Raw genomic sequence first — 17,167 nt, forward strand, 5'->3', positions numbered from 1 at the left:
CTCGGAGATTAAGTCTCTATAGCGATGCCCAGAGCCATTAGGACAGCCATCCTCTCTTTACAACGGAACCAGACTCCGTACCTTGCATTTGGAGTTTTCTCTGTGCGGAACGAGGCCGACTCTCCCTTTTTTGCTGGATCAGGTCCTGGACCAAGTGTTGGAAGTGGACAAGATCATAGAGCGCTACGAGGAGCTGGCAGCGGAGCTGCTGGCCTGGATCCACCGCACCGTGGGCCTCATCAGCAACCAGAAGTTCGCCAACTCCTTGAGTGGGGTGCAGCAGCAGCTGCAGGCGTTCACCGCCTACTGTACGCTGGAGAAGCCCGTCAAGTGAGGCTCGGCTCCCGAGTGGAGGGGAGGTGATGGGCGCTGAGACAGGGACCCTGAACTCATGCCTCCTCAGGTTTCAGGAGAAGGGGAACCTGGAGGTGCTACTCTTCAGTATCCAGAGCAAACTGCGCGCCCACAACCGGCGCCTCTTTGTGCCTCGGGAAGGCTGTGGCATCTGGGATATTGACAAGGTGAGCGCCTTAGTTTGTGTTTATTGCTGTGAAGAGACACCATGACCACAGGGACTCTTTTTTTTTTCTTTTGTTTTTCGAGACAGGGTTTCTCTGTGGCTTTGGAGCCTGTCCTGGAACTAGCTCTTGTAGACCAGGCTGGTCTCGAACTCACAGAGATCCGCCTGCCTCTGCCTCCCAAGTGCTGGGATTAAAGTCATGCGCCACCATCGCCCGACCACAGGGACTCTTATAAAGGAAAACATTTAACTGGATGGCGTACAGTTCAGAGGTTTAGTCCATTATCATTATGGCGGGGAACATGGTGGCGTGCAAGCAGATGTGGTGATGGAGAAGCTGAGAGTTCTCCATCAGGATGACAGACAGCAGGAAGAGTGAGTCGAGGGGTCTGGCTTGAGCATCTGCAACCTCAAAGCCTGACCTAGTAACACTTCCTCCTATAAGACCACACCCACTCCGACAAGGCCACACCTCCTAACAGCGCTACTCCCTAGGGGCTTATGGGAGTTATTCAAACCACTACAGTGAGGTTGGGGACATACGGGAGAGACAAGGTGGCATCATGGCATTGTACAGGTTCCCATTATAGAATCATGGACTGAATGTTTATTCTGCCAGTTTTCCAGGGGTAGTATCAAGAGGAGGCGTGGTTTGGTTTGTTTTTCTTGTTTTTGTTTTTTTTTTTTCTTCTAACTTGCTTGAAGGTGCCATATGTGCGGGGAGTGGCCTCAGACAGAAAAGTCAGGATCACTAAGCAGCGGACAGTTAATAGAATCTAAGTATCTCCTCCTGTCTTCCCCCAGGCATGGGGCGACCTGGAGAAGGCAGAACACGAGAGAGAGGCGGCCCTCAGAGCTGAGCTCATCCAACAGGAGAAGTTGGAACTCTTGGCTCAAAGGTTTGACCACAAGGTGGCCATGAGGGAAAGCTGGCTAAACGAGAACCAGCGCCTGGTCTCCCAGGTACAAGGGTGGACCCGGCTATGGTGTGGGGTGTGGGGTGTGGGGTGGAGGGGGTAGAGGGGGTGGAGGGGGTGGGGTGTGGGGTGGAGGGGGCACAGGGGGTAGAGGGGGTGGGGGAGTGGAGGGGTGGAGGGGGTAGAGGGGGTGGAGGGGGTGGGGTGTGGGGTGGAGGGGGCACAGAGGGTGGAGGGGGTGGGGGGAGTGGAGGGGGTGGAGAGGTGGAGGGGATGTGGGGGTGGAGGGGGTAGAGGGGGTGGAAGGGGTGTGGAAGGGGTGGAGGGGGTGGAGGGGGTGGGGGAGTGGAGGGGATGTGGGGGTAGAGGAAGTGTAGGGGGTACAGGGAGTATAGGGGGTGAGGGAGTGGAGGGGGTGGAGGGGGTGGGGGTGGAGGGGGTAGAGGAGGTGTGGAGGGGGTGGAGGGGGTACAGGGGGAGTAGAGGGTGGGGGAGTGGAGGGGGTGGAGGGGGTGGGGAGGTGGAGGGGGTGGGGGTGGATGGGGTAGAGGGAGTGAAAGGGGTAGAGGGAGTAGAGAGGGGTATAGGGGGTAGGGGGTGGAGGGGGTGAAGGGAGTGGGGGTGGATGGGGTAGAGGGGGTGAAGGGGGTAGAGGGGGTGTGGGGTGGAGGGGGTAGAGGGAGTGAAGGGGGGTAGAGGGGGTGGGGAGGTGTAGGGGTGTAGGGGGTGTAGGGGTGTGGGGTGTGTGGGGGGTGTGGGATGGAGGGGGTGGAGGGGGTGGAGGTGAGAAGACCTCATTGCCTTGGGACTCAAAATGGAGAACAGGGAAGGTTGGTTTAGCTTTTTAGGTGACAAAGGAGGATTGGAAGGGACGTCCTGAGAGATCGGTGAGGGAAATGGGTCTGAGTTTTGAGGTGACAGGAGAGTGAAGTTGATCTTGAGGAGAGGGGGAAATTGTCCCCCCTTCCACATAGGAGGAATGTTTAAGTTGAGTAAGTGAAGATGGAGATTGTATGTGATGTCCAGGTGGTCTCCTAAGTAAGGGGATGGGGCAAATCTGCTCCCCATTCTCCAGGACGATGCAAAGATGGGGTTGCATTCTGGGTAACAAGTTCATAGGCAGACAAATGAGAGGAGAATAAGGCTGATCTCTAGAGTAACTGGGCAAGGTAGGCTGGTTTCTAGAGTAACCAGGGAGTGTGGGGCTAGTCTCCAGCTTAACGGGAGTGGGGAGTGAACTGATCTCCAGGGCAACTAGAAAAGGTGTTCTGTTGTCAAGAAACTATGGTGGGTCTGGTTTCCAAGGCAGCAGGAGAAGGTAGGTTTGATGTCTAGGGTAACTGGAGGTGGGCGGGACTGGTCTCCAAGGTAACAAAGGAAGATGACCGGTTTCTAAGGTAACTGAATAGGATGAGGCTAGTCTCCAGGTTAACAGTGGGACTGACTTCCAGGATCACCAGTGAGGGTGGGGTTGGTCTCCAGACTCACAGGGAAAGGAGGACTGATGTAGTGAAAACTGGGAAGGTGCAGCTGGTCTCTGGGATGAGGAAGCTGTGGGCTTGAGCCCTGAGATGATGAGAGGAGAGTTGCTAGGGTCATTTTGGGTCAAGGCAGCAGGTGGGCTGCAGAAGCAGCATGGTAAGTGCCTGTGGCCTGCGACTGCCCAGGACAACTTCGGGTATGAGCTGCCAGCGGTAGAGGCAGCCATGAAGAAGCATGAAGCCATCGAGGCCGATATTGCAGCCTACGAGGAACGGGTTCAGGGTGTGGCAGAGCTGGCCCAGGCGTTGGCAGCTGAAGGCTATTATGACGCCCGGCGGGTGGCAGCCCAGCGCGACAGTGTCCTTCGCCAGTGGGCCCTGCTGACTGGGCTGGTGGGTGCCCGAAGGACCCGGCTGGAGCAGAATCTGGCCCTGCAAAAGGTCTTCCAGGAGATGGTCTACATGGTGGACTGGATGGAGGAGATGCAGGTGAGGACCTGATGAGCGGCCTCTGAGTCGTGGCTCGGATGTTTGGAGGACAGGGAAGGATGCAGATCCTGAGGGCTGGCGCAGAGGTAGAGATGTGGGAGGAAAAAGACCGAGATGAAGAGGAAGCCACAGGGTGGAGATGTGGCTCAGTTGGTACAGTGCTTGTTTGCCATGGGTCCACCCCAGCACCTACAGCTGGGCATGGTAGTGCACACCTGTGACCCTAGCACTCAGGAGGTGGGGGACGACCTGGAGTTCAAGGTCATCCTCAGCTACTTAGAGTATTCAATAAAATAAAATTAAAAAAAGAAGACCATAGTGATGGTGCACACCTTTAATTCCAGGACTTGGGAGACAGGGGCAGGTGGATCTCTGTGAGTTTGAGGTCAGCCTGGTCTACAGAGAAATTTCCATGACAGCTAGTGCTAGACAGAGACTTGTTTTGAAAAGCAAAAAAACAAAACAAACAAACAAACAAACAAAAAAGTTTAGCAAGATGGCTCAGCGGGTAAAGGTGTTTGCTATCAAGCCTGGTGATCTGATTCAATCTCCAGGACTCATCTGATAGAGGGAGAGAGCCAGCTCCCCAAATTGTCCTCTGACGTCCTTGCAAATGTGCACATTTGTGCCTCTGCAGCACAGTAAAAAAGTAAACAAACACAGCCAAAGCAGGAGAAGTGGGACGGTGCGACAGGTGAAGTCGCTCACCCTGAAGGTGCTGGAACCCGCGTGGAAGGGAGAACTGACCACAGAGTTGCCCTTTGACCTTCACATGCGCACACCCCACACCCCATGCAACACATAATCACATCCCACACACATCCCATTTACTAAACACACACCATACACCCTCCGTATATCCTGCACACAACCCCCCACACACATTACAAACACACAGCACACACACATACACATCACACACACACCATACATCACACACACCACATAGCCCCCCATATGTAGGGATAGCCCAGCCCCCTTAGGGGGCGTGTTCGCCTTGGGCTAATGTTTACATGTAAATCTGGCGAGCGTGAGCCCACCGCCCTCTTTTTTTGTATCTCCTGCTCACTGCTGGAGCCCTGGTGTTGTAAGCTATCCCCTCATTAAAATTTGCTGTTTCATATTAAGCTAGCCTGGTTATTACGCCGATTACACCCATATACCATACACAATTACATACATAAACATGCACACACATCACACACATATGTACACACATACACACACACCACACACACCATACACCATACACAATTACACACATATACATGCAGACATATCACACACATATGCACACACATACACACCACACACCCCATACACCATACACAATTACACACATATACATGCACACACATCACACACATATGTACACACATACACCCACACCACACACACCATACACCATACACACTTAATTCACCGCAAGCATCCCCCACACATATACACACACATACACACCACACACACACATACTCTCTGCACACCTGGTACACCACACACACCATACACACACACAGAAAAGCAGACGGATATCTGGCTAGAGGGAAAACACCTGGATAGAGTGAGTCAGTTTGGAGAAGAGGTGTCTACCAAAGATAGATGGGTAGAGAGAGAGTGGCCCTGAGCGATGACAGTGGTGAACTCAGTGCTGTCTCCTGGCAGACTCAGCTGCTGTCTCGGGAATGTGGGCAGCATCTGGTGGAGGCTGATGACCTGCTGCAGAAGCATGGCCTCCTGGAGGGGGACATCGCAGCCCAGAGTGAGCGGGTGGAGGCCCTCAATGCCGCAGCCCTGAGGTTCTCTCAGTTGCAGGGTAAGTCTGGGGAATGGAAGGGGGGGTCTTTCGTACTGGAGGCATGGAGGACTCCTGAGAGATGAGGGGGAAGGGAGGAAGGGAGGAGGAAGGGAGAGAGGGAAGAAGGGAGGGAGGGAGGGAGGTCTCCCCGTTCTTGGAGGCATCTAAGTAGAGTATAGGATCTCACTTGGTTAGGAAGATCATGGGGGTGCCAATGCCAAGTGGAGTATTGGACCACGAAATTTCTATCCTGCTTTGTGGTTATACGGAAATACCTTTCTTGTTTTGAACACAAATGTGCTAAGTTTTTCACAACTTAATCTCAGTTAACACCATAAAACAACAACATCAAACGTACAAAGAGTCGAGGATGTGCCCAGTGTGGTGGTGCACACCTGTAATCCCCGCACTCGGGAGGCAGAAGCAGGAGGATCTCTGAGTTCAAAGGCAGCCTGGTCTATAGAGTGAATTCCAGGACAGCTAGGGCTCCACAGAGAAACCCTGTCTCATTTTTTTGTTTGCTTTTAGATTTATTTTTGTCTGTATGTATGCATGTATGTACCTCATACATGCCTGATGACCTTGGCGGTCAGAAGAGAGCACTGGATCCCCTTAAACTGTAGTTATGAATGGTTGTGAACTGCCATGTGGGTGCTGGGTATTGAACCGGGGTCCTCTGCAGAGATGCTCTTAACCATGAGTGATCTTTCCAGCCCCTCCTGACTCAGCATCCGAACCATTCTTATTTGTATAGGTGTAACAAGTGGAGGCTCTTGCAGTTGACAATAGCACTTAGTTACCTCAGTGGCTGAGGGGATGCCGGGGTCATTGTGGTTTTCACAGCCACCTTGATTTTGTCTGTGCACAGGAATGCCTGTGAGTCGCTTTTGTTCTACGTGTGGTCTGGGAATGGCTTCTGTGATGGCGTTCCGATTCTTGTCTGATGTTTGTCTGCTAACCCTGAGTGCTGACAGCCTTTTCTTTGATGAGAAAACTGAAGCCCACACTTCAGAGCTTGCAAGATGATGGAGGAGTTTCTCACTCTTATTGGGAATGTGCTATTTCCTAAGAGCAAATTTGGGCTAGGGATGTGGCTAAGTGGGGGAGTTCTAGCCTAGCATGCAGGAAGCCCTGGGTTCAATCCTTTGCACCAACAAACAGTGTGGTGGTGACTGTAAGCCTTGCACTTGGAAGATGGAGACAGGAGGATTGGAAACTTAAGGTCATCTTTGGCTATACAGAGAATTCAAGGCATTTGGAGTTACTTGACTTCCTATCTCAGAAAAAGAAAGAGGGAGGAAGGGAGAGAGGAAAGGGGGGGAGGGAGGGAGGGAGGGAGAGAGAGAGAGAGAGAGAGAGAGAGAGAGAGAGAGAGAGAGAATTGAATTTTTTTCCTGATCCTGATGGCTGTCCTGATTTCGACCCAAACTCCTGTTGCCCACACCATGCCCTCAGAGGAGGCTGTTGGGGTCCTCTCTTGCCTTTGGGATGAATATCCAGGAGGTCTCCCCTGCCCTCCTCTTGTGACTTCCCAGCCCCTGAGATGACCAATGTGGGCTGTGTTGTCATGGTGATGGTGCACTATTAATTCAGAGCATCTCTTGATTGACCCCGCCCCTTTTGAATGCTGGGGATTGGACCCAGGACTTTGGACACACTGAGCAGGCGGCCCCCAGCTGCTCACAGATGCCCTCTGAGCAAATACTCTGATGCTGGGCTATGCTGGGCCTCCTTTTCATTTTTTATTTTGACACAGGGCCTCACTAAGGTGCTCAGGCTAGCCTTGAACTCACTTGGTAACAAGGGCAGTTTCCTAAATAGTTGGGCCACTTAGCTTGACTTTAAAAATATTTTTAAAAATTAATTTTACTTTTATGTGTGCGTGGGTGCCTGTGTGAGTGTGGGTGCCCGTGGAGGACAGTATCGGGCATCAAATCCCGTGCAGCTGCAGTTACAGTCAGTTGTGAGCCAACTGGGAACCCAACTCAGGTCGCTTTGGAAGAGCAAAAGTGCTCTTAACTGCGGAGCCATCTTTCCAGCCCCCTTTTATTTTTTAGATTTTTAGACAGAGTCTTGTCATGAAGTCCAGGATGGCTTCGAACTTGCAATCCCTTTGTCCCCACCTCCCAAACTCTGGGATTACAGGCATGCACTATTGACTGTATTTGCTCCATCGAAGACAGGTTGACAGTTAAATGAATTTCGCAATTTCTCTACTTAAAAACTAGGGACTACGGAGAAAGTAAAATTATTCGAGGAAAAGAGTTTATGGGACGGCATGGTGGCACACATCTTTAATCCCATTATTAGAGAGGCCAGTGGTAGGTGGACCTTGAGAGTTCGAGGCCAGCCCGGTCTGCATAGTGAATTATAGGACAGCCAGGGCTACATAGCAAGACCCTGTTTCAAAAAAAAAACCAAGCCAAACCAAATCAAAAACCAACCTAACAAAAAACCACGTTAATAGATGAGGCAAGGAGAGGGAATCCTGAACACTTCCTGAAGGGCAAGGAAGTTACACTTGGCCCATTTCCAGGGAAATAGTATTTACATTCTCAAATACACATCTGAGATGCTTGGAACCCATCAGTCAGCTGCCTGTCACCCCATTCCCCGAGCTCTGCCCTGTGGTTTGGAATGTGGAATGTGATAATTAATGAAGGAGATAGTCCTTACCGGCCCGAAGAGAACCATTTCCCTAAAGAAAGACTAAACAGGCGGTGGCATTCCACGGTCGGAAGGTTGAGGTAGCCGGTGAGAAGGCTGAGAATCGAGTGCTTGCTCCAAAGTTGGGGTGTTCGGGAAGTCTTAGGACGGGGTGACACAAGCTCGCGCCTCTTCCTACCCTCTCCTTCCCCTGCCCCAGGTTATCAGCCCTGCGATCCTCAGGTCATTTGTAACCGCGTGAACCACGTGCACGGCTGTCTGGCCGAGCTGCAGGATCAGGCGGCGCGGCGACGCGCGGAGCTAGAGGCTTCGCGGAGCCTGTGGGCGCTGCTGCAGGAGCTGGAGGAGGCGGAGAGCTGGGCGCGGGACAAAGAGCGCCTCCTAGAGGCCACGAGCGGCAGTGGCGGCGCGGCGGGCACGGCGGGAGGCGCGCACGACCTGTCCAGCACCGCTCGCCTGCTGGCGCAGCACAAGATCCTGCAGGGCGAACTGGGCGGCCGGCGGACGCTGTTGCAGCAGGCGCTGCGACGCGGAGAGGAGCTGGCCGCGGCGGGTGGCTCCGTGGGCCCGGGCGCTGAGCCCTTGCACTTGGCCAGCCTGGCGGAGCGCGCGGCGAGCGCCCGACGTCGGTGGCAGCGGCTGGAAGAGGCGGCTGCGCGCCGGGAACGAAGGTTGCAGGAGGCGCGGGCTCTGCATCAGTTCGGCGCGGACCTAGACGGGCTCCTGGACTGGCTTCGCGACGCGTACCGCCTGGCAGCAGCCGGCGATTTCGGTCACGACGAGGCGTCCAGCCGTCGCCTGGCACGCCAGCACCGCGCTCTCACCGGGGAGGTGGAAGCGCATCGCGGCCCTGTGAGTGGCCTGCGGCGCCAGTTGGCAGCACTGGGAGGAGCCAGTGGCGCCGGGCCGCTAGTTGTGGCGCTGCAAGTGCGCGTGGTGGAAGCCGAGCAGTTGTTCGCCGAGGTGACCGAGGTGGCCGCGCTGCGACGCCAGTGGCTGCGAGACGCGCTCGCCGTGTACCGTATGTTTGGAGAGGTGCACGCGTGCGAGCTGTGGATCGGCGAGAAAGAGCAGTGGCTGCTGGCCATGCGTGTACCCGATTCCCTCGACGACGTTGAGGTGGTGCAGCACCGGTGAGCGCACACGTGAAAGACCCTCATGACCCCTTGCTCACACACCCAGCCTCACAATGCTTTAGCTCAACAATTCACAGGGGGGCATCCCCAGCTTTATTCTTCATCAGCTTTGTGACTGCCTTACACTCTGGACCTCGGTTTGCCCATGTATCAAACAGGGTGTGCATATTGCCTACATCTCACGCTTGTGGGGAACAGGAAATGAGTTCACAAATGTGAAAGACCTAGCAAATGCTTTCGGGGTGCAGAGCCTCCCACATCCACTTGCTGCTGTTGTTTATAGTCACAGAGCACACATATTGACAGACCCTTCCAACCTGGCCCGTGTCTGGGTCTCCCATTAAGACAGATGTCATCTCTCTAGCTCCTAACATGGCTCCCATCCTGAAGCACACCTTTAATCCCAGCATAGGCAGGCAGATCTCTGTGAATTTGAGGCCAGTCTGGTCTACATGATGAGTTCCAGAACAGCCAAAGCTACATAGTGAGACCCTACCTCAAAAATTAAAAATAAATCAATAATCCTGGCCTGATATATGGAGGGCAGGTTGAGGGAGGTGACAGTGGCAGCTGAGTTGGGCGCTGAAGAGGAGGCCAAGTAGATATAGACCATGGGGGGAATCATGATCTGGGGCAGTTCTCCAAAATAAGATCTAGGGGTCAGGAGCTTGGGAGCTGTGAGCTAGGGGGTCAGGGGACGACTGCATAGGAAGGGAGATAGATGCCAAGGCATTCACAGTAGGTGAGAGGGTACCAAGAGTGTATATAGCTAGCCACAAGGCTAAAGACGGGTTCCAAAGGGAAAGACTGAGGTTGGGCATGGAGGTGCGGAGGGCAAGCATTCAGCGGCGAGGCTGCAGAGTGGAAGGGTGGATGCTGGGACCAGAGACAGAGTGATGGAACGTCCAGAGGACCAGGATGGAGTGCTGGGCGGTCTAACACTTCAGCAGGCTGCTGAAAAACTAGAGCCTAAACTGGTCAGGGTGGCTCACACGCCTGAGTTCAAGGTCATCCTCAGCTGCACAGAGAGTTTGAGGCCAGCCTTAGGCTACCTGTGCGACCAAACTCCAGCAGCAGCAAGGAGGAAAGACAGAGAGAAAAAGAGAAGAAAGTAAGAAAGAGAAAAGTGAGAAGTGGCATAGGAACCTATGACCAAAGAAGTGGGCTGCTTCCTGCGAGTCCGCCTCTCTGATTTCTCCACCCTCTTCTGCAGATTCGAAAGTCTGGACCAGGAGATGAACAGCCTGATGGGCCGAGTCCTGGATGTGAACCACACTGTTCAGGAGTTGGTGGAAGGAGGTCACCCCAGCTCAGATGAAGTGCGCTCTTGCCAGGGTCACCTCAACAGCAGGTAGGTGGGGCCTGGGTAGGAAAGGCCTTCCTGTCAGTACCTTCTGTCTGTGAAAGCCAAAGGTGTGGGATTCCAACCCCCCTTTCCTAAAGACACACACTTAAGTGCAGTGCCTGTAGAGGCCAGAAGAGGGCATTGCATCCCCTGGAGCTGGAGTTACAGGGGGTTGTGAGCCCTCTGATTCGATTCACATGCTGGGGATGGCAATAGGGTCCGCTGCTGTATGAGTTCTTAACCACTGAACCATCTCTTCAGTCTCAAGGAAAACCTTGGTGAAAAGGTAATACATACTCAGTGCTGGTGGTGATGGGCTAATGTGGGGTGCAGCCATCCCATTGGCTATTCCCTAGTTTGCTCAGAAAGAGTTTATGAGGTGCTATTATTGGCCAGGAGATTTCCCAAGCTCTTCATTTATTTGGGGATTCTTATTTACTTCTCTATTACTTTGGTCTCAAGGCAAGGGCTTCTGTTGCTCAGGCTGGCCCTTGAACTCACTATGTAGCTGAGGACAACTTTGAACTCTAAATCCTCTTTCTTCCACCTCCCAGGTACCAGGATTACGGGCATGTGCCACCACATCTGGCTCTATGTTTTGCTATTTATTTTTTATGCATCTATGTGTCTACCTATGTATGTATGTATGTATGTATGTATGTATGTATGTATATATGTACGTACCTAAGTACCTACCTACCTACCTAGAGTTAGGGGCTCACTATGTGGCAATGGCCATCCCTGGAACTTGCTATGTAGGTCAGGCTGGCCTCACCTTGAACTTGCCGAGCTCTGCCTGCCTCTGCCTCACAACTGCTGGGATTAAGATGTGTCCCACCATAGCCAGCTTGTTTGTCCTTTTGAGACAAGGTCTTGTGTACCCTAAGCTAGTCTTGAACTTTCTGTATAACAAGGTTGCACTCCACCTCCTATGTACAGGCATGTACTGTCATGAGCAGATTCCCAAGGACTTTATATTTACTGTTTTATCTCCTTGTCTCCCAATTTCCATAATAGGGCTTCCAGAGTTTAGGACATGTTTTTAAAAATTGCATTTTCTTCCTTCCTTCTTTCCTTCCTCCTCCCTCCCTCCCTTCTTATCCTTCCTTCCTTTCTTCTTCTCCTCTTCCTTCTCCTCCCTCTCCCTGCCCCCCCCCGTGTGTGTGAAGACAATCTCAGTCAGTTCTCTCCTACCGACACCTGGGTCCCAGGCCATTAGGTTTGGTGGCAAGTGCTTTTGCTCCTTAAGTTTTTTTCTTTTGGGGGGATAGATTTTTTCTCTTTCTTTCTTTCTTTCTTTCTTTCTTTCTTTCTTTCTTTCTTTTTGCCTGTCTTTTTTTGTCCCCCCGAGACAGGGTTTCTCTATGTAGCCCTGGCTGTCTTGGAATTCGGTCTGTAGACCAAGCTGGCCTTGAACTCACAGAGACTCTCCTGCCTCTGCCTCCTGAGGGTTGGGATATCTTTTAGGCCCAGAATTTAGAGTTGTTTCAGAACAAAGAGCAAGTTAATATCTTTCCTCTGGAAATACCACACTACCTGCCGGCGTGGGGAGGACTAAGACATGAAACTCAGATCTTCAAAACTAAAGTCCAGTCAGGTCCAGCTACTGTATAGGGGCCAAGGCAAGAGGAACTAGAGTCCAGCAATTCAGGGCCAGCCTTGGCAACTTAGCAAGATCCTCCCTCAAAAACCAGAGGCATGCCCGTATCCAATCCCACCACTCAGGAGACTGACGCAGGATGCCAGCCCGAGATACACACTAGAACCCATCTAAAAAGGGATGGGTGGGGTAGCGTGGAGAGATGGCACAGCAGTTAAGAGCACTACTCTTGTTCGGTTCCCAGCACTCACATGGAGGCTCACAACCCTCTGTAACTCCGGTTCCAGGGGATCCAACACCCTCTTCTAACATCTAAGGGCATGTGGCTGACACTTGTTGCACATAAATACATCCAGATGAAATGAGCACAAACAAAAAAAAGCCAAAACACTAAAAACAAACAAAGAATCCTCACTTACTTTATCTTAGAAGTGTGAGGGAAGCAACAGGCTTAGCACTTGAGAGGCAGAGCTGAGGATCCCCCTCCCCAGGGCAAGCTGACTAGCTAGACTAGCCAGAGAGCCAGAGCTGGAGAGCTACAGATGCAGGGAGAGAGCCTCCCTCAAGGAATAAAATGGAAAGTGATTTAGGAAGATAGGTGTGTCAGCCTCTAGCCTCCGCAGGCTAACTCACGGGTATGTGCATCAGGACACACATGCAAACGTGTGTGCACAACACACACACACACCCCACAGCTGCAGAAATCAAGCCTGAATAAATAAAGAGCCTGTGGATATTGGCACAATTAATTTTTTTTCATGATGCTGGGAATGGGATCCAGGGCCTTGCACATGCTAGGCAACTGTTGGATTGAGCTACATCCCAGACCGTAAATGTATTTTTCATAATAGAAGACAGTGGAAAGGGTAGCATGTGAAGCATGCACTCTGTCTTTCTTGTCCTCTTTCTTATCTGTATATCCAAGGCTGGTCTTGAACTCAAGACGATCCTCCTCCCTCGCCCCCTAGAGTGCTAAGATTATAGGCATATGCCACTCCCTACAGCTGTAGTTCTATGCACTGACTGTGCTAAAGGCAGGTTGCTGAGTTCTCTGGTCTTTTTGTCTTCAGTCGCTAACATCTGGCCTCTGGAAATGCCTATTAAACTCCGGAAGAGAATGAGATGACAAACAGGGTTCTAATATTATTATGAAGATAAATTGAGAGCTGCCACTCTAAGCACTGCCCAGAGTGGGATCCTATCTATCCAGGCACAAACCCACCTTTTCCCAGGTCCCCTGGCCAAGAAATGAATTTTATCCTGGGCTCATATCTGCCTCCGGTTGTTTACCCTCTTTCCTGCTCCTGGACAGGTGGAACCGCATTGTGGAGCTGGTGGAACAGCGCAAAGAAGAGATGAGCGCTGTGCTGCTGGTGGAGAATCACGTGCTGGAGGTGGCCGAGGTGCGTGCTCAAGTGCGCGAGAAGCGGCGCGCAGTGGAGAGCGCGCCCCGGGCGGGCGGAGCTCTTCAGTGGCGCCTGAGTGGCCTGGAGGCGGCCCTGCAGGCACTGGAGCCGCGACAAGCGGCGCTGCTGGAGGAGGCTGCGCTGCTGGCCGAGCGCTTCCCGGCACAGGCGACACGCCTGCACCAGGGCGCCGAGGAACTGGGAGCCGAGTGGGGAGCGCTGGCCGGAGCGGCTCAGGCTTGCGGCGAGGCAGTGGCGGCGGCAGGTCGCCTGCAGCGTTTTCTGCGCGATCTGGATACTTTCCTGGACTGGCTGGTGCGGGCGCAGGAGGCGGCGGGCGCTGTCGAGGGACCGCTGCCACGCAGCTTGGAGGAGGCGGACACGCTGTTGGCGCGGCACGCCGCGCTCAAGGAGGAGGTGGACCAGCGCGAGGAGGACTACACGCGCATCGTGGCTGCCAGCGAGGCGCTGCTGGCGTCCGACGGTGCCGAGCTGGGCCCCGGCCTGGCGCTAGACGAGTGGCTGCCGCACCTCGAAGTTGGCTGGCACAAACTGCTCGGCTTGTGGGAGGACCGCAGGGAGGCGCTGGTCCAGGCGCACGTCTATCAGCTCTTCCTGAGAGACCTGTGCCAGGCGCTCGCGGTGCTGCGCAACCAGGTGCCCGCTGGCGGTGCGCTGGGGTGCGGGTTCGGGGCTTCAATAGGTGGGGGTGGGGTATGGACTAACTTAGTTGTGTTTCCCGGGACTCCTAGATTTCTGTCTTATTCGAGATGGGGATAGGGAATTAAGGGAGAAGTAGTTGTTTATCGGGAAAATTGAGTTTTGGACTGTGAAGGGGAGGGCAGGTGTGTGACAGCATTTGAAGGTTATGTCGAGTGGGGTGGGGTTTCTGGAGTTGGTTGTTTTATTATTTATTTATCATTGAGACAAGGTCTCTCTATGTTGTTTTGACTGTCCTGGATCTTGCTATGTAGACCAGATTGGCCTTGAACTCACAGAGATCTCCTGCTTCTGTTTCCTTGGTGCTAGGATTAAACGTCTGCACCGCCACATGCAACCACATTTTAATTTTTTTGAAGATTTATTTTTATTTTGTTTGCTCACGTGTGTCTGCGCATAAAGTGCATTTAGAGTCCCAGGAGGCCAAAAAAGAGTCACAGATAGTTTTGAGCCACCATACGGGTGCTGGGAATCGAACCCAGGTCCTCCAGAAGTGCAACAGGTGAGCCATCTTTCAGCTCCCTATCCTTTTTTCCCTCAAGACAGAATACTTCTCTGTGTAGCCTTGGATCTCCTAGAACTCACGCTGTAGACCAGGCAGGTCTTGAACTCAGAGATCCACCTGCCTCTGCCTCCTGAGTGCTGGGATTAAAAGTGTGACCCTTACCCACCTGGCTTAATTTTTTAAAAAAGAATTATTTTTATTATTTTTAACTGTGTGCACATGTGCATGTAAGAATTTGAGTACAGGTTCCTAAGAAGGCCAAGGTTCTGGAGCCCTGGAGCTGGAGTTATAGGTGGTTGTGAACTGCCAGACATGGGTGTTTGGGTCTTCTGGAAGAGCTGTAAATGTTCATAACCCATGAGCCATCCCTCCAGCCCTTTGCTTTTATGGAGACAGGGTCTCACTATGTAGCCCAAGATGTCTGGAGCTCTTTATATAGACCAGGCTAGCCTTACACTCTCACAGATCTACTTGCCTATGCCTCATAAAGTGCTGAGATTAAAGAACATGCCACCATGTTCTTCTTGGGTTTTGGTAGAGATGAATTTTAAAACAATCACGATTGGAGTGACTTGGGGTTGTGGGTTATCTAGAAGGCAATAGCAAGAGGGGCCATTGTTAGATTTGGGCAGAGGGAACAGAGGCCTGAGGGAATCTGCAAAGACGTACTGCTAAGGAGCAGGTCCAGCAAGAGCAAAAGCCCTGGAGCGGAATAGTGCTTGAAGTCGGCTGGCCGCCTCTCTGGAGTCCTGGGATGGTGGCGAGCTGACCTGTGTCCCTTCCGTTCCCAGGAGGTGGCGCTCTCTGGCGCTGAGCTCCCCTGCACGGTGGAGTCAGTGGAAGAGGCAATGAAAAGGCACCGGGATTTTCTCACCACGATGGAGCTGAACCAGCAAAAGATGCAGGTGGCGGTGCAAGCTGCAGAGGGCCTGCTGCGGCAAGGCAACGCCTATGGGGAGCAGGCGCAGGAGGCAGTGGCCCGGCTGCTGGAGAAGTAGGTCCCGAGTTCCGGAACCACAGAAGGTGGGGTCTGGGCACAGTGGAGCGGGGAGGCATATTCAGATCTTTCCTCCCGTTCCTATTTTCTGCTTCTCTGTTTCCCCCTTATTTCAATTTAACCCCTTATTTATTTATCTATGTTTTTGAGATAGGGTATCTTGTAGCTCAGGTTGGCCTGGGATTTTCTTTTTTATATCTATCTATCTATCTATCTATCTATCTATCTATCTATCTATCTATCTATCTATCTATCTATCTATCTATCTATCTATCTACTTACCTACCTACCTATCGTGTGTGTGTGTGTGTGTGTGTGTGTGTGTGTGTGTGTGTGTGTGTGCAACAGCACATATACTCGAGGGAGTCAGTCCTCTCCTACCATGTGAGTATGAGAATCAAACTGAGCTTTTCAGGCTTGGTAGCAGGAGCCTTCTCTTCCTGAGTCTCTCACCCAGCCTGAAACATTATAAGTAGGTGAAGATGACCTAGAACTCCTCATCCTTCTGCCTCCACCTACCTCATTATGGGATTACAGACATGCGTCATTATGACCTTTTTTTTAAAGATACGATCTTCTGGGCGCTGGTTAATCCCAGTACTCGGGAGACAGAGGCAGGTGGATTTCTGAGTCTGAGGCCAGCCTGGTCTATAGAGCGAGTTCCAGCACAACCGAGGCTACACATAGAAACCCTGACATAAGGGACCAAAAAAAAAAATGAGGCGGGGGTGGAGGAAGCCTGGAAGATGGGATGGCCCAGTGGTTAAGAGCACTGACTATTTTTCCAGAGGATCCAGGTTCAATTCCCAGCACCCATATGGCAGCTCACAACTGTCTGTAATTCCTGTTCCCCGGGGATCTGACACCTTAATACAGACAGACAGACATGCAGGCAAAACACCAATGCACATAAAATAAATCATTTTAAAAATGAGACATGTCTATATAGCCTAGGCTGATGTCAAACTCAAAGTAATCCTCCAGCCTCAGACTCTTGAATGATGGGATTGCTGACATGCCCCACTGTTCCTAGCTTTGTTGTATTGCTTAAGATTTGATTTAAATGGCTACTTTGTGTACCAACAGGAGGTAGTGAACTCAAAAAATACAGAATTTGAACAGTGAGAATCTCCTGTCTTTAGCCTGAGGAAGGGAACTGATTCTGGGTGTCAGTGGATCCACAAGCTCCTATATCATCCTCCCCTAGGTTCCACAGTTAAAGGCCACACAGAGCTGTGCCCCAGCTTTCCCACGAAGCTACTCCTGGCTCCTGTTATGTTGCTTGACAAATATGTTGACTAATATCAAAGTCAGAGCAAGAAAATTTTAGGGGTCTGTGGGAGCCCACAGGGAACGTGTACCCCAGTTCTAAGCTGACAGAGGCAGGGATGAAGACAGGTCTCATCTCTGAACCTCTCCAGCCCCCAGAATATTTGCTTGACGGAGGACACATTGCTACCTGTAGGGTGGGTGCGAAGGCTTTCCCACAGGTGGCTAAGCTATGCATGCGGTTGGTATATTAGTCTCCCTGCCTGGCTGTGACAAAAATCCCTCACAATAAGAGGTAGAAAGGTGCATTTTGGCCC

General features: G+C 52.1%; 1 protein-coding gene across 3 annotated transcripts in view; it reads left to right on the plus strand.

Moving 5' to 3' along the window:
- Sptbn4 (spectrin beta, non-erythrocytic 4) overlaps positions 1-17,167 on the plus strand; it is a 92,100-nt gene that overhangs the window by 31,123 nt on the left and 43,810 nt on the right. For all 3 annotated transcript variants that reach the window (XM_075987609.1, XM_075987618.1, XM_075987627.1), the window contains exons 9-17: positions 143-330; positions 404-521; positions 1,325-1,483; positions 3,105-3,407; positions 5,073-5,223; positions 8,072-9,005; positions 10,222-10,359; positions 13,266-14,016; positions 15,376-15,578. In XM_075987609.1, the coding sequence (XP_075843724.1) occupies positions 143-330; positions 404-521; positions 1,325-1,483; positions 3,105-3,407; positions 5,073-5,223; positions 8,072-9,005; positions 10,222-10,359; positions 13,266-14,016; positions 15,376-15,578 (2,945 nt within the window). The remainder of the gene's footprint in view (positions 1-142; positions 331-403; positions 522-1,324; positions 1,484-3,104; positions 3,408-5,072; positions 5,224-8,071; positions 9,006-10,221; positions 10,360-13,265; positions 14,017-15,375; positions 15,579-17,167) is intronic.

The sequence above is a fragment of the Microtus pennsylvanicus genome, chromosome 1 (assembly GCF_037038515.1).
Source record: "Microtus pennsylvanicus isolate mMicPen1 chromosome 1, mMicPen1.hap1, whole genome shotgun sequence".
NCBI lineage: Eukaryota > Metazoa > Chordata > Mammalia > Rodentia > Cricetidae > Microtus > Microtus pennsylvanicus.